The sequence below is a fragment of the Heteronotia binoei genome, chromosome 5 (genome assembly GCF_032191835.1).
Source record: "Heteronotia binoei isolate CCM8104 ecotype False Entrance Well chromosome 5, APGP_CSIRO_Hbin_v1, whole genome shotgun sequence".
NCBI classification, from domain to species: domain Eukaryota; kingdom Metazoa; phylum Chordata; class Lepidosauria; order Squamata; family Gekkonidae; genus Heteronotia; species Heteronotia binoei.
In genome coordinates this window covers 105,034,458-105,059,462 of record NC_083227.1, presented here as the reverse complement: position 1 = coordinate 105,059,462, position 25,005 = coordinate 105,034,458, and the positions used below count along the sequence as shown (strand labels likewise).

At 44.4% G+C, this 25,005-nt stretch overlaps 1 protein-coding gene across 1 annotated transcript in view; it reads left to right on the top strand.

Moving 5' to 3' along the window:
* The first annotated feature begins 5,499 nt into the window (after positions 1-5,499).
* SEMA3G (semaphorin 3G) overlaps positions 5,500-25,005 on the top strand; it is a 154,218-nt gene continuing 134,712 nt past the window's right edge. Inside the window, exon 1 of the mRNA XM_060239998.1 lies at positions 5,500-5,934. Coding sequence (XP_060095981.1) covers positions 5,811-5,934 — 124 coding nt within the window. The 5' untranslated portion in view covers positions 5,500-5,810. The remainder of the gene's footprint in view (positions 5,935-25,005) is intronic.

Genomic DNA, 25,005 nt, shown 5'->3' with positions numbered 1-25,005 from the left:
GACCAACCAAAATGTTATTCTGAAGGTTTTGACATTTAAGTGTCACTTCCTCAGCTCAATATTATCTACTGCAGCACAGTGACCTCTAGCAACATGCTTTGGTATTTCACTAACTGTGGAATTAACATTTCTTCCTCTGAAGGTGCTCACAGGGGTGTTTCTTCATAAGGAAGAATCCTTTAGAAAATGGAATCTTCTCTGGTTTTTATCTGGTTTAATTGGGGGATAATCTTCTCAGGGATTTATAGCTAGGAGCACTGCATCTTAAAACTTAGAACTGGCTAGTGGCCACTACAGGTACAAGAGGTGATCAGTCTGTTAAAGCTGGGGAAATGTATCTGTTTAGAATCCCCTGCAGATTGCTTTCTACATATACACTAAATGGGAGACAAGATAATCAGCTACCCATTATGATACCAATTCTTCATCATGATGAAGCAGCAGAGATACATGGAACCATAGAAAGTGCCCCAGCTGCATTTAATGCTTACAAAACAGTCTGTTTTATAATAATTCTCTAATAGTCCCATGTAATGCTGTTACCACATAATGAACCATACAGCTGTTTGCAAATTTTTTTTGTTTCTAACAAGAGGCTGGATGAGTCTTTCAGAACTGGCTTTGCATAACAAGGGAGTGCACAGACAAAAACCAAGTACACTTAAAGAACAGTAGGCAATTTATGCTGGTAATGCTGCTCCCCTCCTTCCTCCCCTCCTTCCACAATTTGCCTTGTGCACTAAACTCTGAACCAGTTTGGTGTAGTGGTTAAGTGCACCAACTCTTATCTGGGAGAACTGGGTTTGATTCCCCACTCCTCCACGCACACCTGCTGATGTGACTTTAGGTCAACCACAAGTTCTTTTTAAAAAAACCTGTTCTGCTCAAGAGCAGTTCTGGGAGAGCTCTCTCAGCCCCACCTACCTTGCAGGGTGTCTGTTGTGGGGAGGGGAAAGGAATGGAGATTGTAAGTCACTCTGAGTCTCCTTGGGTAGCGAAGGGCAGGGTATAAATCCAATCTCTTCTCTTCTTCTTAAACCTAAAACAATATCATATAGTGCTGGATGCTCCAGTATTGGGATGGTATGGGGAGGGAACACACACAGCAAACAAGTAATACAATTTTTTGGGAATGAAGTCCCCCCCTCCCCACAAACGGCAGCAGAAGTGGTGGAATCTGAGTCATTAATCTTTGACATTATAGATAATAATGTGCCCATCATTCTTCTACATTTCATATAGCACTTGCAGCAACAGATAGAATTACATTTTCCCAAAGATTACACAGAATAATAGGGAAATGTGATACTGCTGCAACAGCAGCACAACTTAAAAAGGAGACATTGATCTGGATGGTGCAGAACAAATACGTGGGAACTACACATTTATTATAGTAGGTATTAGTTCCCCATCCTAAAAATGTGAAAGTTTTGTGCCACACCTTTGAGAGGAACATCAAAACATTTCAAAAGTATGGGAGAAGATCCAAAGCTACCTGAAGATACTTGCTACTTGATGAGAACAAGAGAAACTAGGAAATGGGGCTGCAATTATTTGGGCTGCGTCAGTATTATATTCAGGTTTCACAAATGATAACGAAGATCAGAGCATCTCTACTCTGTGATGAAAAGCAGAAGAGACCAAGACACATTGGCAGCTTTTGTCTCCCTCCATTGACCTTTCTGGGCATTAATCAGCTACGTGGAAAACTGTGGAAGCAATCTCTGCTGGGCTGGAATGTGCTAACTGGAATTTCATAGCTGTGATATCTCTCTCTGAAGAGTGGTTGTGGTATGCTATTGTAAACTCCTCAACTTTCAGAGTTGATGATGGGGCCCGCAACTTTGTCTCTAAAAATTAAGCGTGTTTGTAGGAGGACAATAGTTTGTTCTGAGCTATGTACAGTACTTGAAGCATTCTTCTTACAGTGCCCCCCTCCCATAAAAACTTCTAAACAGCAAAACATGCAGCATGATTCTAAGCATATTTACTATTTCTACTTTATGCAGTGGGACTTCTTTTCAAGTAAGCATGGGTGTGATTGCAGTTGTAGAGAGAAAGATCTGATTAATCTCTGAGAAAATGCTGTTGCTTTCTATCTCTTTCTACGCTATCTATATCAATATATATCTTTAGGACCCCTTTAGGTAGTACAGAGCCAAACTTGCACTTGATTTATCTCCAACATTTAAGAATCAATGATCCATCTGATCAATGTCAAGATAACAGGACAGTTCTTACCATTGCTGCAGAACCTACAGTTGCTCCCAGAAGCATGGAGGCTGTGATACTGTTTACAGGGAAGTAAGTCACATTGACTACAATGGGACTCAGCATTTTTGACTGAGCAACAAGGAACAGGATTAAACATTTCTTTCATTTATTTGATATTTAAACCTTGCCTGGGGAATATGAAACAGAAGACATCTGCAGGAGCCTTTAATAGAAAAAAAACCTGTTGGTTAATACTGACAGAATAATGTTGCTTCTTTTTGCCCAAATTCATATATGGAACATTTACTCAATAACAACCTGTTGTGTTTATTTGAGAAATATGTTAATTATCAGAATGCTTGCCATAAAACGCACTCTTTTGCTTCTTTTGTAGAGGGCCACTAGCATATGGTAAAGTTGTACAGCTGTTAGTCTTTCACGTCTCTGATATCTTTACTGGTCCTCCTGTCTAAAATACAAGCCCTTTTACCTCTCTCCTTCCTAAACTCTTCCTCAGGGATCCCAGGGCAAGCCCTGAACTAATTGAATTCAATTAGCACTCCCTCCTTCATGACATACTGAAACTGATTGCATGCTGGAGCTCCAGCACTCCCTCGTCTGGTCCTGACATCTGTTTAAAGCATTTTCCCTGAGATTTCAGTCTTGTCTGTGAGCATATGTATCCAGGTATCCATGTAATGCACAATGCAGTATCCATTCCCCACTCCTGATGTCTGTGTGAATATTTGCTCTTTCTTGTTATGTGAATTAATATGCCAATGAACATTCCTAAGTCTACTCAGAAGTAAGCCCCATTTATCTAGTGGGGTTTACACCCAAGAAAGATGTCTTGGGATCGCAGCCTTCAGTATGCATATAACCAACTGATGTTTAACTTTTGAGAGGGAAAGCTTCAATGGGAAAAGATGGTTGTGTACTGTGAGGAGCTGCTCAAAGTTTTTTTTTTTGAGGGGCAAAGCACTGTCCAGTGACCCCATCATTAAGTATGCCACTCCTTCAAGTATACATGCATGACATGCATGCCCTCCTGGAAATGGAAATAAAGCATGAATCTTGCATGCCGATTTATGATCCATTGGCACTAGCAAAGTTGAAAGGAATGTGAAAGTCTCATGCTGCTCTCCCTCCAGGTACACTCTCTGTCTTAAATGGAAAACTGCATCAGAAGTCATTAACTATATTAGATAAATATTTCACTGTCTGGTAATAACGGTTAACAGTGAATGTTGTTGAATATTCATTTGGGTTGCAATTAACTGAAAATCAATTGTAAAAATTAAGAATCCTTCTTAGACTGCATTCACCAAAGGAGGGCAGTCAGAGACAATTCATATCTGAAATTGTTCTGATATGCAGAGACACCTGTCCAGTCTGGCAAGGCAAAACAAAACAAAAAATGTAGCACCTTCTGAGGGCAAGGATATCCTACTTCCATAGGAACAGACCACTTCACATGAATGTCCCCTATGACATTGCGGGGATCTGGTATTTGTGTGTGGGGATAATCTCCCATTACAGGTAGGAATGGATGATCCAGGTTTTTGTGGTCTGCAGTGGGCTCTTCCGGGCTGTGAATTTCAGAACACTTCTCATGTACCAACAAAGATCCAGGCACCACCACCCATTTCTATTCCAATTTGAATCCTAATAATCCCTGGGCCCAGAAATGTTAACACGGATAATAAATACAAATGGTATCCATGTTTTAAGAGGTTCTAATCCTCTTGAAGTAATATATATATATATATATATATATATATATATATATATATATATATATATATATATATATATATATATATATATAACCCCCCCCCCCCCAAAAAAAAACCAGGATTTTGCAGATTTCAGTTGGCATTCCTGCCGGTAACACCAGATTCGTGAGTTTTTCAGCATCTTCATGATGGAGTACCAGAAGGAGGTGAGCGGGGAGGACAGGTCAAAGCCCCTTTGGCTAGAGTAGCTAGAGTAAAATGGAGTTTTTTTGCAGAAGCTTCTTCTTTCATGACAAAAGTATTAGGGCAGGCACCTAGTTGAAATTTTGCCTTTATCAATAAGAGAATATAGGCTTGGCTCAGAGTCACTGTAGGACAGGGGTGGCCAAACTGTGGCTTAGGAGCAACATGTGGCTCTTTCTTACATATTGTGTGGCTTTTGAAACACATGCTGCTCCATCAGCCGGCTTGGAGAAAGCATTTCTCTTTAAATCACTTTGCCAAGCTATCTGGTGGCTTGAAGAATGCATTTAATGTTAGTTGCTTTCTTTCCACCTCTCCCTCCCTCCTCCCATCTATTTTCCTTCCTTCCACTTTCATGTCTTGTGGCTCTCAAACATCTGACATTTATTTTGTGTGGCTTTTACATTAAGCAAGTTTGGCCACTCCTGCTGTAGGATTAATTTAAAAAAAAAGTTTTTGATTTTTTAGAAAAAGTCCAAACCACCTTTCCTTTCAAAAAGAAAATGTCCAGCAGTTTGAAGAGTGGTTTATAATACATAACACTATGTATGTTTACTTGAAAGTTAAGGTCCACTATGTTTGGTGACATTTACTTCCAAGCAAGTGTATAGGATTGCAGCCCAGCATTCTGTTGTCTTGCTATGCAACCAGGGCTATACTTATATTGTCATATTTATTGATTGGATTTTTAACGCTAAGTTAATATTTTTAACATTAAGTTAATATTTTAAATAAGCCATTTTAATTTTTTCCCTCTTTTAAATTCTGTAAATCTACTGACACCCAAGCAGGGTGTGCATGAAACGACCTTAGAGGAACAAAAAAACGAGCAGGTACTGCTTCAACTAATTGGATGTTTGGCAATAAAAAGGACAATTTTGGAACCTTTCCATTCGGATGACTGGAAATCAATACATTTCTTTAATACGGCAGGGGAGCTAGTTGGGGTGGAAAAGCTAATTGTAAACACCGGGAGCTAGACAGGCCTTGATTTTTTTTTTTTAACCCAGTCTATTGCCAAAGCTCGAATTCAGTCGCTTTTTGAATGAAATATAGGACAGGCAGGCAGTGGAATTACACCAGGGATCCGTTTGGCTCTGGGTTGGTCCTTCCAGCTCTACAGGAGCAGAGACGGAGCAGGAGGACTGGAGAGTATTAAAATACCACACACATGCAGCCCGGAGGATGGTTCCTTCTTCGGGAGTCCGCAGTGGGCAGCTAGCTCGGCAGGGACGCGTGCAGTTGCCGGGAAGTCCTCGCAGGCAGGCAGGCAGGCAGGCAGGCAGGCCTCCCTCCTTTCCCCTCATCGTTTGTTGAACAAGCCTTGTTCTGTGGGATTCTCGTTGCAAGGAGCTGGGTGGAGCCCTGCAAGTATAAAACTTTGCGGTAGGGTTGCAGCCGGCTGTGCTCCTGAGGGCAAACAGCGTTTTGTTAACTGCGAGGGAGAAAGCGCGGGCTGTATTGAGCCCTTCTGGCCGGCTGGGACTCTGGCAGTTGGCGGTGATTCCTGACGAGTTAGAGAGAGGGACTAGACCCGGCTGAGCGTACAGCGAACAAGAGCTCCCTGCAAGGGGAGGGCAGGCGCGGCAACAAGAGCGCAGTGAGAGGCAAGTGACCATGCCGCGTGGATACATCTCCTTTGCTGGCCTGGCCCCTTGGTGGTGGCTTATCATGGGGAGTCTCTTGGCTAGCTGTGAGGCCACCAAGGGCAGTGTGCCCCGACTTCGCCTCTCATATAAAGGTAAGCTTTGTGAATGTATTTCCGCTCTAAGCAGGTCTGTCTCTCTCGTCATGTTGTGTAGATCTCTTGATGATAGATATTAATCCCATTTCACAGATGTGGAACTGAGGCTGAGAAAGGGCAGCGGGTCGAAGAAACTAGGGAGGAGTTGGGGTTGAAGTCTAGTTTCCCAGGGCCGCGCATGTCTCGCACATGAAACATCCGTCAGCTTTTGCTTATTGATCTATAATGAAAAAGTAAAACCTGCTTTGTCCGGAATCTTCAGTTTTGAGCTTGACTTTCTGCAGTTTCTATTGTGCATTAATAGCAGGCAAGTCATAAAAGTGGTACAAAGGCGTTCCCCACCCCCCTTTAGTAATGTTGTTAATGAAAACATTTCATTTTCTGGAACACAGTAAAATTAGTGTGTCCCTGAGCAGTATGAGCAGGGATGGCCTCTGACTTCATACCAATTTTTCTGAATTCATTATTAGCTCCTGAATCCCACATGGAGAGTTTTTTGGACTGAGATTCAGATTCTTAAAAGGGTTGGGGAATGTTATAATCCATTTAATATCATTGGTCATGATTTATTTGTCAAGTTCAATAGGAAAAAATGGCATAAGAGGAAACATCTTGGCGTCAGGTGAGAAGCAAACTTGGCTGGATCAAGAGTGCAAATATGATGGAAAGTGTGGGTGTGTTTTGGTTACATAGAGATGTTGGGGAGAGAGGGCTTTATTTATCAAAGCCCCTTCCCCTTGGTGTGATGTCACTTATCATTCATGCAGGAACATATCCAACAGCACTATTTTGAGTAATATCTATACATTGCAAAATATGGAAGACCTCTTGTGCAATCAACTGGCAGAACATCTAAAATTCTTTAGTTTTTTTGGCTCAGAAAATTAAGAAGCCAGTCAGGTATCCTTATATGATGTGCTCAAGGATAGAAGAAAGGATGAGCAGAAGGGCCCCACTGGCCCCCATGTCTACAAATGTGTGAGAGAGACTTTCAAGGCATGCTCCTGCAGGTGAGGCTTACCAGCTGACCAGAAAGATGTTCTTGTAACTTTAATGGTAATCTGGTGTGTGGTAATAAAGTTCTTCACAGCATGCAGAAGGAACTTTACCGCTTGCTAACTTATGCTTACCACGTTGCAATAAAGGTACAAGTTCCAGGGCCAATAAAAGAGTTAACAACCATTAAATCCACCCTGATTCAAATACTGGATTTGATCTTTTCTCTTTGTCCAAGCAAAAGAACATCATGTTATTGAATCTCCCTTATTTTTGGAGGTACCATTCGTACCCATGACAGTTTCTTCTCTGTGACCCTTGCGAGAGTGTGTCAAATGGTAAAACTGTCAAATAAGGACATGTGCAAACTTAATGGTGGCCTCTTCATGAGTCTCTGAGGAGCAAGTGCGTTTACCATCAGCCCCATGAAGGCTTTGCTCACATGAGTATGCTATTCATGTGAAATGGTATGTCTTTCATCATCAGGGTACCCTGAATCCTGTGCCAGAGGCAGAGCACATTTCAGAGAGCTCTGAGAGAGAGCAGATAAGAAGTGCTATAAGGGTGAGGTTTGGCTTTCTAAACAGCTGGGGGAGTTGCTGAGAATTTCTGAGTTTGTGTGACTGTGTGATTGCTGAAAATTCTGAGTTTGTGGTTACTGGGGAACTGCTGTTTGTTTGGTTTGAGTGGGCTGAAGGTGATTGTTGCTGATTTATTAGGAGTGGCTGTGTTCCTGGGGCAGACTGAGGCCCACCCTCTTTGCATTATTAAGCTGCGCCTTGCCAGAGGCGTGAGCCTTTGGCACGAGCCGAAGGGTGAGAGCTAAAGGGCTCTTGGCCTGGAGGCTGTGAAAAGGCCAGGAACTCAGATCCCTATATTCCTTATGTTCCCAATAAGGTAAGTAGACCCTCCAGAAGGAGAGCCACATAAACAAACAGGATTTAAAAGCGGACTGTATATTTTAAAAAAGCTATCATGAAGGTAGAATGCCAGCAGGGGTTAGGGTTTTGGGGGCTTTTCAGTGTTTTGCACTGAGTGTCACATGTATGACTATCTGCCCACTGTACAGAAGTCTTGGGTGTGTGCTCGATGCAAGGAGCTCCTAGTACTCAGGGAACGAGTTGGTGACCTGGAGGTGACGAGGTGACTGACCTGGAGAAGCAGAGACACTCAGTTAGGCATTCGGAGAAGACTCTCGGGGACGTATTAGATGAGCCCCATTCTGAATGTGGCAGCCCCGTTGCTTCCAGGCAGCATGAGGGTCCAGAGGGAACAGGGCACCGTACTGAGGATAAGGGAAATGTGCCCTCAGACGGGACCTCTTCTTCAGTTGGTGAGCAGGTATCCTTTCGCGCCAAGGAACCATCCCTGGGCAGGGAGGGGGGGGGGTCTTGGTAGCTGATGATTCAATCCTTAGGCAAGTAGACAGCTGGGTGGCAAAACCGTGTACTGACCGTATGGTGACTTGCCTTCCTGGTGCGTGTTGTAGATAGGCTGATAGACAGTGCTGGGGAGGAGCCAGTGGTCGTGGTGCATGTTGGCACCAACGATGTGGGGAAATGCAGTCATGAGGTCCTGGAGGAAAAATTTAGGCTGCTAGGCAGGAGACTTAAGGCCAGGACCTCCAAGGTAGCCTTCTCAGAAGTGCTACCTGTTCCATGTGCAGGGCTGGAGAGACAGGCACAAATTAGAAGTCTCAATGTGTGGATGAGACGATGGTGTAGAGAGGAAGGGTTTAAGTTTGTTAGGCACTGGGATGCTTTCTGGAACAAGCAGGAGCTGTATAAAAGAGATGGTCTCCACTTGTCCCCAGATGGAACCAAGCTGCTGGCGCTTAAAATCAAAAAGGTGGCAAAGCAGTTTTAAAACTAAATCTTGGGGGAAAGCCGACAGGAGATGAAATGTCTCTGGTTCAGGAGGACTCATCTCAAAGAGATGAAGGGTTAGCTGTTACTTTTCTACTGGGTAATGGATCAGAATTGTCCACTGAGATGGTGACAAACAGTATGGAGTATCTGCCAAAGTTTTGAGGCAGCAGCAGGAAGGTGGCGGGCCTAACTTGCCTGGGAAATTATAGATGTTTCTATCCAAATGCTAGAAGTGTTCGAAGTAAAATTGGGGAGTTGGAATGTTTAGTGTTGGGGAAAAACAAAGATATTGTGGGAATTTCAGAAACTTTGTGGAATGAGGAGAATCAGTGGGACATGGTGATTCCTGGATATAAGTTATATCGGAATGATAGGGAGGGAAGGGTTGGAGGTGGGGTGGCTCTGTATGTCAGAGAGGGTATACAGTCCAGTAAGACTGTCAGATTCCCTTCTAGAAATGCTTTGGGTTGAAATAGAGGGCCCAAAAGGAAATTTAACTATGGGAGTTTGTTATCGTCAACCAAATCAAAAGATAGAGGATGATTATAATATGATGGAAGGATTAAAGATAGCATCTAAACGTAAAAACTGTGTCATAATAGGTGATTTTAACTACTCGCAGATTGATTGGGTCAATATGTGTTCGGGTCGAGAGAAAGAGATTGAGTTTCTAGATGCTCTCAATGACTGTGCTATGGAGCAGATGGTCACAGAACCTACCAGGGGTGGGGTGATCCTGGATTTGGTCCTATGTAATGTTCAAGACTTGGTGAGAGATGTAAGAGTGATCGCATCACTTGGGACCAGTGACCATAACGTTATTGATTTCAACATTTGTATAAATAGGGAGTTGCCCCAAAAGACCTGCACAACCACGTTTAACTTTAAAAGGGGTAAATTCTCTGAGATGAGGAGGCATGTGAAGAGGAAATTGAAAGGAAAGGTAAATACAGTCAAAACCCTTGAGGAAGCTTGGAGGCTGTTTAAAACTACAGTCCTAGAAGCTCGGGTAAAATATATACCACAAGTTAGGAAAGGCACAAACAGGTATAAGAAAAGGCCTGCATGGTTAACAAAGTAATGGAAGCTGTAAAAGGTAAGAAGGACTCCTTTAAGCAATGGAAAGCTAGTCCAAGTGAGATTAATAAAAGGGAACACAGACTGTGGCAAATCAAAAGGAACTCCTCATAGTTCCTTTTTGCTTGCCTCATTCTGTCCTTGATAATGCTTTCGACCAACTTTCCCGGTATTGAAGTCAGACTGACTGGCAGGCAAAAAGGAACTATGAGGAGCATATTGCAAAAAACATAAAGACCAACAATAAAAATTTCTTCAAATATATTAGAAGCAGGAAACCAGCCAGGGAGGCAGTGGGGCCCTTGGATGACCAAGGGTAAAAGAATTACCTGTGGAAGACGAGAACTTTTTGTCCACCCCAGAACCACTAATTTTGGAAGGGGTGTTGAAAGACCTGAGTCAGATTGAGGTGACAAAAGAGGTCCTACAACTGATAGACAAATTAAAAACTAATAAGTCACTGGGTCCAGATGGCATACATCCGAGAGTTCTGAAAGAACTCAAAGTTGAACTTGTGGATCTTCTAACAAAAATCTGTAATCTTTCATTGAAACCTGCTTCCGTTCCTGAGGACTGGAAGGTAGCAAATGTCACCCCCATCTTTAAAAAGGGTTCCAGAGGAGATCCGGGAAATTACAGGCCAGTCAGTCTGACTTCAATACCGGGAAAGTTGGTAGAAACCATTATCAAGGACAGAATGAGTAGGCACATTGATGAACACGGGTTATTGAGGAAGACTCAGCATGGGTTCTGCAAGGGAAGATCTTGCCTCACTAACCTGTTACATTTCTTTGAGGGGGTGAACAAACATGTGGACAAAGGAGACCCGATAGATGTTGTTTACCTTGATTTCCAGAAAGCTTTTGATAAAGTTCCTCATCAAAGGCTCCTTAGAAAGCTTGAGAGTCATGGAGTAAAAGGACAGGTCCTCTTGTGGATCAAAAACTGGCTGAGTAATAGGAAGCAGAGAGTGAGTATAAATGGGCAGTCTTCGCAGTGGAGGACGGTAAGCAGTGGGGTGCCACAGGGCTCGGTACTGGGTCCCATGCTCTTTAACTTGTTCATAAATGATTTAGAGTTGGGAGTGAGCAGTGACGTGGCCAAGTTTGCGGATGACACTAAATTGTTCAGGGTGGTGAGAACCAGAGAGGATTGTGAGGAACTCCAAAGGGATCTGTTGAGGCTGGGTGAGTGGGTGTCAACGTGGCAGATGAGGTTCAATGTGGCCAAGTGCAAAGTAATGCACATTGAGGCCAAGAATCCCAGCTACAAATACAAGTTGATGGGTTCTGAACTGACAGAGACTGACCAAGAGAGAGATCTTGGGGTTGTTGTAGATAACTCACTGAAAATGTCAAGATAGTGTGCGATTGCAATAAAAAAGGCCAACGCCGCTGGGAGTTATTAGGAAGGGAATTGAAAACAAATCAGCCAGTATCACAATGCCCCTGTATAAATCGATGGTGCGGTCTCATTTGGAATACTGTATGCAATTCTGGTCACCGCACCTCAAAAAGGATATTATAGCATTGGAAAAAGGGCAGAAAAGGGCAACTAGAAAGATTACAGGTTTGGAACACTTTCCTTATGAAGAAAGGTTAAAATGCTTGGGTCTCTTTAGCTTGGAGAAACGTCGACTGCAGGGTGACATGATAGAGTTTTACAAGATTATGCATGGGATGGAGAAGGTAGAGAAAGAAGTACTTTTCTCCCTTTCTCACAATACAAGAACTCATGGGCATTCAATGAAATTGCTGAGCAGTCAGGTTAAAACGGATAAAAGGAAGTACTACTTTACCCAAAGGGTGATTAACATGTGGAATTCACTGCCACAGGAGGTGGTGGCGGCTACAAGAATAGCCAGCTTCAAGAGGGGATTGGATAAAAATATGGAGCAGAGGTCCATCAGTGGCTATTAGCCACAATATATATATGTGTGTGTGTGTGTATACACACACACATATATTGGCCACTGTGTGACACAGAGTGTTGGACTGGATGGGCCATTGGCCTGATCCAACATGGCTTCTCTTATGTTCTTACTGCTGATGCAATTTGCAGAATTACATTGGTTGAAAAAAAATGCTGCCATGGTCACAGACACCATGATGGTCACATGGAAGGTCTCATCCATGCAAATACTGTGGCCCATTACTAGGAGACCATGAAATACAGCTTATAGTAGGTTAGATAAATAGTAGAGCCTTTATGAACATGTGAAGAAACCTTATATGAATCTGATGAATGATTAGGCAGCATTAGACAAGACAAATAATTGATCTGATAAGTTCAGTAACAATCTATTCTGATTATTACTGACTCCTCAAGTCTGAAACAGAGGCCTTTCCCATCCTGGCTGATTGAACTTAGAACCTTCTGTAGGCAAAGCTCTGTCACTGAGCTATGTTGCCCCTCCCATAGTCTGTTTTCCTAGGGAAAAGTTATATCAACTATGACCTGTTTTAGACCTGTTTTTTTCAGCTGTCAAGGATCTATTGTTATTGACCTAAAACTGGGGGAAGGGAGAGAGATAGATTGTGTCTTGGAATAGGTGGCACCAGTGGGAAGGAGATGGAATGCTCTGAGGAAACATCCCAAACCTTTGCAAGTTTCTCTGAAGAAACTACTCAGCAGTGAGTCTTGACTAGTCCTGATATGTAGTTTGAGTTGGCTGTTATAGTCCTCCTCTCCCACTCAGAATGAGGGAATAGTCTATTCTAGTCTAGCACGGTAAGCAAAGAATGAACTTGTGTGACTAGGAGAGGTTGAAGGATGTGTCTACTTTCCATATTTATATGCTGTCTATTTCCTTATCTGTACAGTACCGGACTAGTATATAAGCTAGGATTGATGGCTTATTAGCAAGAAGCTTCCCTCCCTTCATCACTCACCTGCCAACATCAGTTCGCAAAATGTTAATAACTCAACAGGTCCATAGTATCATATTGTTTGTGCAAAGTATGATGTACTAGGACAATGACTGATTGTCAGTTGTCATCAATCACAACAAAAACTTAGGTGCTTTCTAGAATCAGAGATGCTGGCTAGATAGAGCCTATCCTTCTCTTCTGTGTCTAGACCAAAGCAGGGACTTCTGAGAATGATGATGGATTCCCAGTAGAGAAGCAGAAGCCAGGACACAGCTGCAACACTCTGCTGAATATGGGGATCTCTCTTTAGCTTCTTGCAGTATGCTTTTTTTGTATGTTCAGTATTATAGTAACCATTATTCTCAGAGTCCAAGATAGAAATAATGACCTCAGAGGCTAAGTTGTGTTTTAAAGTCTGGAACAGGAATTCCTGGTGTTTCCTGATGCTGCAGGGTTGGCAGGGTTCCAGCCAGAAAGACTAAAGATGGGGTGTTGCGCTCATTTATTATGAGGGTCGGATGTGATATAAATGAGACGTTGTTGGGCTGGGCCATGTGTGTCATCAAATGTAATGCCAGGTAGCAGAGATATAAATTTTATAAAGGATGCAGGCAAACCCAATTAATAATTTTTTAAACTTAAAATAGAAATATACTTAAAACATTAACACTCTTGCAATATTTTATTTATTTAATAGTCTTAGATAACTGACACCTCTTGCTCTGAATTATTATGTTGAAATCTGGAGACAATGTCTGTGCTGTAGCAGTCTTAAGTATGCAATCTAATTCATTTATGTATTTATTAAAGCACTTCTATTCTACCTTTCCTCGTGGTTCAGGATGGCTTATGTATGATAACAGTTAAAAACATTCTTCATTAAATGCCAAAAATATAATAGCCAAACCCAAACCTCACCCCCCCCGCCGTTAAAAGATGCCTGCCTAAAATGGAAAGGTGGAAAATAGTGGGGTTTGGCAATGCAGTTTTAAAATGTAACATAAAGATAAAGCACAACGATCACAGCAGAAACTAAAAATATAAATCCTGCCCAGCCATGGGGCTGTCTCTCTGTCTCTGTTCCCCCAAGTGCTGAGAGTAAGGGGCAGAGCTACAAAGGCCCATGCAGGCAGCCTAACTACACAGTAAATGTGCTTACATTACATTTGAGGTGAGGCTAATTTACCACAGGGAAGCAACCACCCACAATATCTGTTTCAACTTGATGATAATCAACAAATGACCCTTTGAACACATGAATCTACTTTTTGAGTCACAGCTTTCAGTTCAACAAGGTCAGTATTATGCTGCAGTTTCAAGTGGTACAGCCCCGCCCACCATCTCAGGGTCTCCCCCAGAAGGGAAAGAGATTTAAAGTTCATCAGATTTCCCAAAGCAGCCTCCACAAATACCCGTTTAACTTGCAGACAAAGTGAAACCAGTCTGGGAGAGACCAGGGACAAAGCCACCTCCCTGTGTAGATAGAGGGCATGTTTCTTCCAGCACCGTCAGCTGGTTTGGGACACCTCTGTGTCAAGCATGTCCCTATGCTGTGGCTCCTAGAAATTCTGCTGCATGTCCATGATTGCCCAGTGATGCAGCGCCACCACCCTGGCCCCCATAACTGGCTGGGCATAGGAGAAGTGGATGAAGAGAAAGCCAAGTGAGCTGGGAAGTTTGGCAGCCGCATCCCCAGCTCCCTGCACTCAGCAGCAGTTCAGAAGGGCGAGGACAGGCAGGTGAGGGGGAGAGAAGAGAGCCTCAAAGCACACACTCCCCTTGGCAGCTGGAACTTGCTTGTGAGATAGATTAAAACCATGGGCAGGTCAGTTTTGGCCCATGGGCCATATTATCTGATTTATCTGCCAGCTGGATTGTTTGAGAACTATTTCTGTCTCCTGTTTGTGCCTATGAAGTTAACTGTTTTAATGATTTTTAAGATTGATTTTATTGCCTTTGTTTTAATAGTTTAATGATGATGTAATCTGCCCTGAGCCCACTTGCGGGGTAGGGAGGAATATAAATCCTAAATAAAATGAATGTTTGATACCCCTGGATCAGGGGTGGGGAACAGTGGCTCTCCAGATTTTTTTGCCTACAGCTCCCATCAGCCCCAGCCATTGGCCATGCTGCAAACTGACTTAAGTCAATAGGGTTCTCTTCTGAGCATGGAAATCCTGGGGTAGAAGAGTACCACAGTTGCCATATGCAGTGTTCTCTCTAAGATGAGTCAGTGTGAGCAAGCTCACAGTTTCTTAGCCTCTGGCTCACACATTTTTGTCTTAGCTCAGGAAAAACAACTCCAGAGCAAACTAATTTATGCAGTAGCTCTCAACTTTAATGCCAGTAGCTCACGAAGTAGACTTTTTGCTCACAAGACTCCACAGGTTAGAGGGAGTATTGGCCTTATGTGGTGTAAAGCACTTTTAGCACTTAAGCTTCTTGCAGTAAAAATGGAAGAGGGTAAGAAAAAGAAAGTGCAAGAAGCAAGAGCCAGTGACAAAAAAATCTGGGCTTATGTCCTAGCAAGAGTGTGTAATACTTTTTGGAGGCTGGCTCTTATGAAGGTTCTTATGGAACTTGCATTGATTCTCACAGGAATATGTGGAAGGGTTTATTGTTTGTGAGCAGTATGAAATCTCACTGAGATATTTCTACAGCTTAAATAGCAGCTGCACATGAGTAGACGGAAACTTTGCTTTTTGACAAAATTGAAGGCTATTTTCATTGATCCAAGATCCAACTAAAGTGTGTAAAGTGAGAGTCTGTGAGCAGCAAAGAAAGTCTCCTTAACCTCAGACAGCCTAAGGGAAATGGGGTAGCAGAGAAGGGGGGGAAGAGAAGACTGCCTTTAAGAGCTGCTGAAGGACTTTAGGAAACACAAAACAGAAGAGTTGGGCTTGTGCTGTCTCTGATAGGATGCTTATGCATACTTTTCAGAAGACAGATGTGGTATTGGCTAAAGCCCAGCCTGATGTGAAGTTTGTAGCTTACAGTCTGAGACTCTGGAGCTGGGAGGGGTAATGAGTGTATTTATTTAGACTCTTCAGTGGCGGTTTCAGTTGGAACTTTAAAGGTTTCTGTGGTCATGGTCATTTGCCTTTTCAAAAGAATGGGCCAGTCTAGCATCCTGAACTTCTCCTGGGAGCTTTAGGAAGGAAGAGGATTAATTTCTGCTCCCCATAAAGAGAAATTCTTCATCAGGCCCAGAGCCCCTGTTACCAAGTCCAAATGCCAAATAAGCTATCTTGAGGGCCCAGATAGGCCACAGATGCCAGAGGCAGAGACCTGGCAAAACAGGGGAAATCATAATGAATACATGGCTTCTAGCCCCATAATTCACTACAGACATGTAAGGCAATAAGACAAAAACTGACTTGCCAAATTCAGCTTGATACACTGGTTTTCTATTTTTTATTTTATTTTTATTTTATTTTATATCTCGCCCTCCCTGCAAGGCAGGCTCAGGGGGGCTCACAACATAAAAACTTCACAGTAGTAAAACAAAATATCCTATAAAATAGTACAATCAGTAAAATTAAACATTCTAATAATTAAAACACATTTCATTTTGTTTGCTACTAAGATCGAAGTATTGTATCATTCCATTTTTCAGTGCGACGACCTTCCATCTACTATGCAGGCTTCGTATTAATTGAAGGACAGCTGGAAGAGGATGGTGTTGCAGGCCCTGTGGAACTGGCCAAGATCCCGCAAGGCCCGCACCTCCTCTGGTAATTGGTTCCACTAGTGGGGGGCAGTGATCGAAAAGGCCCTTTTCCTGGTGACTTTCAGTTTGGCCTCCTTCGGCCCAGGAATTACCAATAGGTTTTGAGAACCAGATCAAAGTACCCTCTGGGGAATATATGGGGAGTATTATAAAACAAGCCGAGTCTAAAACCTTTAAATCATAGAAGGGAGTCTTATAAAACAAGCCGAGTATGAATATTTGCAAGCAGCTTCAAAGTAGGAAGATCTGCATGACAATTTGTTTTCTTAAGACCTGCTTCCTTTTTTGAGGGCGGGGGGAGGTGGTTGCTGCAACAGAGATGGAAGATGCAGTTAGTAGACTAGTATGGTTCTTGGAAGTGAACTGCTGAGAGCAACCACTGGCTTCAAGAAAGAGTTCCACTGGGCGCCCTCACTTTTGAAGGCATGTGTACCACCTTGCTTAATTAGAACAAATATACTACTACTATTCTGCAGTGGTACCTTGCCCACCTCACTTGGCCCCAGAGTAACTCAGGCCTCTGGAATTCTGTGCCTCAGAATCCCCCTCCCCTTCCTTTGGCAGCCCTGCTTCTGGATGCCCACAGACCTTAGGGAGCCCTGTGTGGCATGAGTGTTGGATTCTGCTTTATCACGCTATTAGCAATGCAGTGTACCTTACAATCACCTCCTCTCTGCTTTCTCTTCTTTTGAAGCTGAAGGAGCTCCCGGCCCCAAAGATCGAAGGTATTGAATGTGCTGGCTTGGCACTGGAGGCTGGAGAGGGATTGGCGATCTGGCTGGTATACCGTACGCCTAACGCACCAGCCGGCGCCTTACCGTCCCTACTCGAGGCGGTGACAGGCTGGGCGTTGGAGCACCCAAGGCTGGTGATCCTGGGTGACTTCAACGTTCATGCTGATGACCCGGCCTCTAGTCAGGCGACGGTCCTGGTGACTCTCTCAGTTTGTTGCAGCCCCCACCCACCAGGCCGGTCACATGTTAGACCTGGTCTTTGCGGCCAGGGTTACGGTGGACGATATAACCACTGAAGTGGTGCCATGGTCGGACCACCTCGCCCTTAGGGCTCGTATAGATATGCCACCCCAAACCTGTTTAGGCGACGAGCCTATTATGGCTCGCCCGTGGAGCCAGATGGACCCGGAACGGTTCCAATCGGTCCTGTGGGATCCCTGGCCCTCTGGCGATTCCCTCAATGGCCTGGTTGAGATATGGAATGCTCAACTTTCTAAAGCCATTGATGAGATCGCACCTCGATGCCCTCTACGGCCTCGGAGTAGGCTGGCTCCGTGGTACACCCTGGAGCTGCGCCAGCTGAAACAAGGTCTCAGACAGCTAGAGAGGCAATGGCGACACACCCGTGACGAAGTGACTAGAACATCTTATAGGACGTTTATGAGGTCCTATGAGATGGCAATCAAGGCCGCAAAGAAAACATACTTTGCGATCAAGATTGCGTCTGCGAATTCGCGCCGGGCAGAATTGTTTAAGATAATTCGGAATCTTACTACATTGCCACAAGGCAAGCCAAATGTTAAGGAATTGGAAATAGGCTGTGAGGCTTTTGCGAAATTTTTTGCAGACAAGGTCCAATCACTCTGCCATGACTGCCCAGCCATATTAGATACAGTGAGCGAACTCGAGGCTCCGTGCGTGTCTTCTAATTCGACCCTGGACTGCTTTGACCCACTCAGCTTGGAGGAGGTTGACAGAATCCTTGTAACTGCACGCCCTACTACATGCGATCTGGACCCATGCCCCTCTTGGTTAATTAAGGCCTGCCGGGAGGAGTTAGGATGTCCTATACGGGACATCATAAATAGATTTCTTTCAGAGGGCTATTTTCCAACACCCCTGAAGGAGGCAGTGGTCCGCCCTCTCCTGAAAAAGGTTACATCAGATCCGGCCGAATTGGCTCATTACCTTTTTGGGCAAAATTATCGAGAGGGCTGTGGCGTTGCAGTTGCAGGGCTTTCTGGATGACACTTCCACCTTGGATCCATATCAGTCCGGCTTCCGTCCGGGCCACGGGGTGGAGACGGTGTTGGTCGCCCTCATGGATGACCTCCGGTGACATCTGGATCGAGGCGGCTTGGCGGTATTGCTGTTGCTAGACCTATCAGCTGCGTTTGATATGGTTGATCATCGGCTGCTGACCCGCCGCCTCGCCGACGCAGGAATTCGGGGGCTAGCCTTACAGTGGCTTTCCTCCTTCCTTGAAGGTCGGGGACAAAGGGTGGCGGTTGGAGGAGAGATGTCCTGGAGACACCTACTTAATTGTGGGGTGCCTCAGGTGGCAGTTCTCTCCCCAATGTTGTTTAATATCTTTATGCGCCCCCTTGCCCAGATTGCCCGGAGACATGGGCTGGGTTGCCATCAGTACGCTGATGACACCCAGCTCTATCTATTGATGGGCGGCCGGACCGCTGACACCCCTATAAATTTGGACCGGGCGTTGCAGGCCGTGGCAGACTGGATCAGGCTGAGTGGGCTGAAGCTGAACCCAGCGAAGACAGAGGTCCTTTGCGTGGATCGCTGCGGGCTGGGAGGGGAGATCTCCCTACCGGCCTTTGACGGTGCGTCACTGATACCAGTGCGCAGGGTCAAAAGCCTGGGAGTGCTACTGGAGTCCTCCCTGACAATGGAGGCACAGATAGCAGCCACTGCGAAATCCGCCTTCTTTCATCTTAGAAGGGCGAGACAGTTGGCCCCCTTCCTAGAACGTAGCGACCTAGCAACAGTGATCCATGCAACGGTCACCTCGAGACTAGACTACTGTAATGCCCTCTACATGGGGCTGCCCTTGTGCCGAACTCGGAAGTTGCAGCTAGTGCAGAATGCGGCGTCCAGGCTGCTACTGGGACTACCTCGGTGGGAACATGTGCGGCCTGGGCTGAAGGAACTGCACTGGCTTCCAATTATATTCCGAGTTCGCTACAAGGTGCTGGTTTTTACCTTTAAAGCCCTATATGGCCGAGGACCTGCCTACCTTAGGGACCGCCTCTCCCCACATGTTCCCCAGAGAGCACTAAGATCTAGCTCCCAAAGCCTTTTAAGGATCCCTGGACCAAAGGAGGCCAAACTGAAAGTAACAAGGGAGCAGGCTTCTCCATAATGGCCCCCCACTGGTGGAATCAACTACCGGAGGAAGTGCGAGCCCTGCGGGACTTTAATCAGTTCCGCGGGGATTGCAAAACCACCCTCTTTCTGCAAGCATATAAGGAGCCCTGAAAGCGATATCGAGCCATCGGAATACATCTATTGAACATAGCACTTTAATTTATTGTAGTTTTAACTTTTTATGTAACCGTTTTTTAAATGTATTTATTAACTGTATTTTAAAATTGTTTTATGCGAATCATGGTTATACCATGTCTTGTTAGCCGCCCTGAGCCTGCTTCGGTGGGGAGGGCGGGATATAAATAAAAGTTGTTTATTATTATTATTATTATTATTATTATTATTATTATTAAGGATGAGAAAGTGCAAATGTGGTATAACCATACTCTAATAAAATGGAGAGCTACCACTTAAAATACAGTATCAGTTTTGGAAAAAATGCTGGCTGTGAATCTTCTGTTTTTTGCTTTGGAATCTAGTATCTTTGGATTTCCCACAGAACCTAGCAGCTCTGTTTTTGTGTGGTAATCTACAGTTGCCTTCCTTACCCATTGTTATTTTGAGCTACTCATTCACAGTCTTAGGCATTGCTCCAAGTGCCTTATTATTACTAGAGTAATCTGTAGGTCCTGTTTTAATAATAGCTCCTATTATTTTTCTGGGAGCATTTATATACTGCCATACAAACTATGGGTAGCTTCTCTTGAAGAGGTGTTGAAAGAGAAACAGTTTCAAAACATCCAATCTTGCTATTTTAATGGGTCAGGACAAGGGCCTTTCTTTCAATCAAACCCTTGGATATATCCTAAATTTATTTTTATCATGCCAATCACTCCATTAAAAGCTGATTCAAATGTCACCTCACTGCCGTGGCTGAATGCCACTGCTGAATATCGCTTTCAGTGGATGTGGAAACATTTGAATATGCTTTCTGTGTAAATTGCCTGAGTTGGAAGGGATTCACAAGTTATCACAGCTGCATTGACCCCAAAATATCTGCATTCTGATATATAGCATTCTTTCTCTCTGTGCTTGGTCTTATGTTTCTTTTATGGTAAAAGAATAGTAATAACTGTTAAAGATTCATGAATATTTTACACAGGATAGCATGGGGCATATTCCAGCCATCTGCTTTTGGCTGGTATAGGGTTGCCAATCCCCAGGTGGGGGCAGGGAATCCCCCAGTTTGGAGGCTCTCCCCTCATTTCAAAGTCGTCAGAAAGCGGGGGGAGGGGAGGGAAATGTCTTCTGGGAACTCTATTATTCCCTATAGAGATTTATTCCCATAGAAAATCATGGATAATTGATCCGCGGGTATCTGGGGCTCTGGGGGGGCTGTTTTTTGGGGTAGAGGCACCAAATTTTCAGTATAGCATCTAGTGCCTCTCCCCAAAATACCCCCCAAGTTTCAAAAAGATTGGACCAGGGGGTCCAATTCTATGAGCCCCAAAAGAAGGTGCCCCTATCCTTCATGATTTCCTATGGAAGGAAGGAATTGAAAAGGTGTGTCGTCCCTTTAAATGTGATGGCCAGAACTCCCTTTGGAGTTCAATTACGCTTGTCACAGCCTTGACCTTGGCTCCACCCCTAATGTCTCCTGGCTCCACCCCTAAAGTCCCCAGATATTTCTTGAATTGGACTTGGCAACCCTAGGCTGGTACCAGGTTTGTTTCAGTAAGGGACTTTTCAACATTAAAACTAAAGGTTCATTTTGAATGAAATGACCCTCGTGTTTATCAGGAAGACATATTTAACGTCAAAAATAACATGTACATTATATGTTGCACAGGAAGGTTGAAATGTGATTGTGAATCAGACTTTTCCTATATCCCTCAATTGATTCTGAAACACATTAGAATTGCTTTTGTGTTTTTTCATATGTGCATACTAACAGTAGAAAAAGTGTCGAAAAGTAAGTGTCATATGTGAATCTGGCTGTAGGTACAGCTGACTGGATATACTTATCTATTTATGAAATATTACATTCATGAAATTTTCACTAATTACACTGCTACAGTTTTACTATTCATTAATACTAGTGACATCACAAACAAAATTCTATGACTTCATTGTTTGTATATTGTCCCTAAATAGTACATTTTTTTTCATTCTAAGCATATTAAATTAGAATTTAATTAGGATTAAATAAATTGCATCAAACAAATAATAGTACAGCATATATAGAACATCCCAGATTTTGCAAAGATGTATTGAATACTAAGTATATTTTGTTCTTAGAACTGTGCAGTTAATAATTCACAGGGCAATCCTAAGAATACTTTCCTCAGAGTAAGCTCTAATGAAGAGACCAGAGTACAATTCTGAGTAGACTTGTTTAGGATTGTTTTCTGTGTGGCTTAAGTTTAGGTCATTCAATCTCCATTCACCTTGTTTGCACCTTCCAGCAGTCCCCACCCCTCCAATCCAGTCCCATGGAGGCAACGTATCTGCTTTTTAAAAAATTCAGCATAACTGCCTGTCCCGCCCAGCCCGGGCGGGGACTGCGCGGAGGAGACCCCCCCGGCGCCTGCCAGCCGTTCCAAGCCCCCGTCATCGCCCCAAGAGCCTTCCCCACCTCTCCAAGCCCCCAGGGCGGCCCCACCCCTCACCTCGACTGACGGGGCAACAGCAGCCGCCCGAGCAACACCTCCCAGACGGCGAGCCCGGCTTCGAGTCCGCGAAGTCTGGCCAGGGCAAGACGCCGGGAAGCAAGAGGGAGAAGCTGAGCCCGGCGCCCGAGGGGGAGACCCGTTCGTCTCGTCGCAGCGCGAGACGCCCCATCGCAGCACGCAGCCGAGGGCTAGGACGCCCGAGGCACGCCCAGTCAGCCCAGCCCCGGCACGCCTCTCCTGGGCGTCGGGGGCTTTGAAGGGGGGAGGGGCCAGAGGGGGGCAGGACCCGGGAAGGGGGAAGGAGGGGCCGGGGAGCATAAAAGGAGGGAGGGAGGAGGTCGCTGAGGAAACTGGCTGATGCGCAAAGAGGCTGCCTCGCGAGAGAGAGGGACAGGAGCCACAGCACAGCCAAGAGGGGAACGGGGGCCTGCGGTGAAGTAACCCAGCGCCCACCCCTGTTTCTGAGACCTCCGGGGAACGCCCCAGAGTGCCCGGGAGGGGCGACGGCGACGCCGGGAGACCGGGAGGGGTACCGAAGACCCGACACTGCCCCAAATGTTTTCTTTCCCACACACAATACATTCACTAGATAGGATGGTAGCATTTTCCCCAAATTGTACTCTTTCCCTATGAGGGAGCAAATGGCAGTTTCAATTATTAGATAAACGACATTAGAGGACAAAAAGCAGAACACCCTATCCCCTATCCCACAGTGCCACTTACCTGATCTTCAGAACAGTAGAAGAGGTTTTAATTGTGGGTGCCCTGTCATCTAGTTGAGCCTTAAACCCAAGACTGAACTATGAGTTGTAAAGCTATGTTTGTTTACCGGAGAGAGACATGCACATATACAAGAGAGGGGATGTTGCAAATGACTACGTGTTCTGGGGTCTCTGAGCCTTTTTCTCATTTCATGCAGAGATGGCATCCAGGCAGGAACACAAATCTGAGACTTGCTGAACAATCTTGAACAGACTTACATCCTTCTAAGCCCATTGATTTAAAATGGATTTAGAAGGCTATGACTGTTTAGAATTACACTGTAAGACATACTGCATGTTTGTCCTTTAAAAGGGGTTTATATGTGTCTGTATTGTAGAAATGCCATCTTCTACTGTCTTCTGAAATACTGGCAATAGTGTGCCTAGACAGTAAAATAAAAACCCATGTAACCTATTTTTGTATCATGCACTGATTACTGTAAAATCCTCCATGGAGGGGGGGCATAGCTCAGAGGTAGAGTGGAACATCTGCTTTGTATACAGAAGGGTCAGGTTCAATCTCTGGCATCTCCAGTGAAAGGATCTAGCTGTAGGTAATGTGAAAAACCTCTACCTGAGACTCAGGAGGAGGAGAGGAGTGGTAGTTGGTTTTATACCCGACCCTTCTCTACCTGAAGGAGTCTTGGAGCAGCTTGCAATCACCTTCCCATTCTCTCCCCACAACAGATGCCCTATGAAGTAACTGGGGCTGAGAGAGTTCAGAGAGCACTGTGACTGACCCAAGGTCACCCAGCTGGTTTATCTGGAGGAGTGGGGAATCAAATCTAGTTCTCCAGATTGGAGTCTGCTGCTCTTAGCCACTACACCAAGCTGGCTCTCTGGAGAACTGCTGCCAGTCTGAGTAGACAGTACAGACTTAGATGGGTCAAGATTAGGGTTGCCAGGTCCTACCTGACTGCCAGCCAGGGGGACTTTCCTCTGGTGCCATAGAGTTTTATGCCAAAATGCTAGAGCTTCCCTGCGCAAGGTGGCCAGAACAATTACGTCACTTCTGGGTGATGTCATTGTGTTGGGCATGTTGGGTGACATTGGAGCTCTTCTGGGATAGGACTTCCCCAACTGGCCAACCCGGTGCCAAAGATTGGAGACCCCAAGATCAGGGGAAACCCTGCCCCCAGCAGGAGGTTGGGAACCCTAGTCAAGGGTCTGATTCAGTATAAGGCAGTTTCACATATTCAGTCTTGGAAAGGTAGCCAAATCTTTCTTTCAAGTTTGGTTAGAAGCACAAACAGCACCTGTTACACACAGCCATAAGTGCCCAGTCAAGCTGAGCTGTAATTTGGGGCAGGGCTGGGGAGGAGGATTTGGGTGCAGTTCTGGCTGACTGCTAAATCCTTTCAGAATAGTGCAGTAGGTAGTCTATGCCAGCTCTCACTTGGAGAAATGGAAAGTTGGTGACTGTGTCTGGAGATTGTGCTTTGCAGTCCGCAGTTTATCAGATCTCACATCCAAGATGGCCTTTTTTTATTTTCACATCCTTGCCTTTCTCCCCAGGCACACTGAAGTGTCTTGCTCACCTCTCACCTTCTCTGTTTCCTTTCACTTTGTAGTTTATTTTTAAACAGCTCATCCTTCTGTGCTGGGGTTTATTTATTTATTTTAAAACAAGGAACTTCTTCTTGGGTTGGCAACTTCAGCTTCGCCTACACGGCAGCCTTTGCGGAGGAATACTCTGAATGGTTATATTTGTACCATGCCTGGCTGCTGTGGAACTTATCTATACTGCTTTCAGTGCCTTTAGTTAAGTAGCATTAATTTTCTCTCAACAAGCTATGTAAACAATCTTTTCTGTTTTCTGTTTAATGAAGAGCTCTATGGATCTTCAGATCTTTCATACTTTCACTGTCTGAGTTTAGCAGCACTTTGGATTATATTCGTAAAATCCATATATATGAACATTTTTTTATTATTATTATTGTTTGCAGACTGCTATCTGAGGATTTCATTTGTCATTCCTTATTTACAGATGAAAATTTTCCAAATTTTTTGAAGTTGGGAAAAAAACATGTTTTTC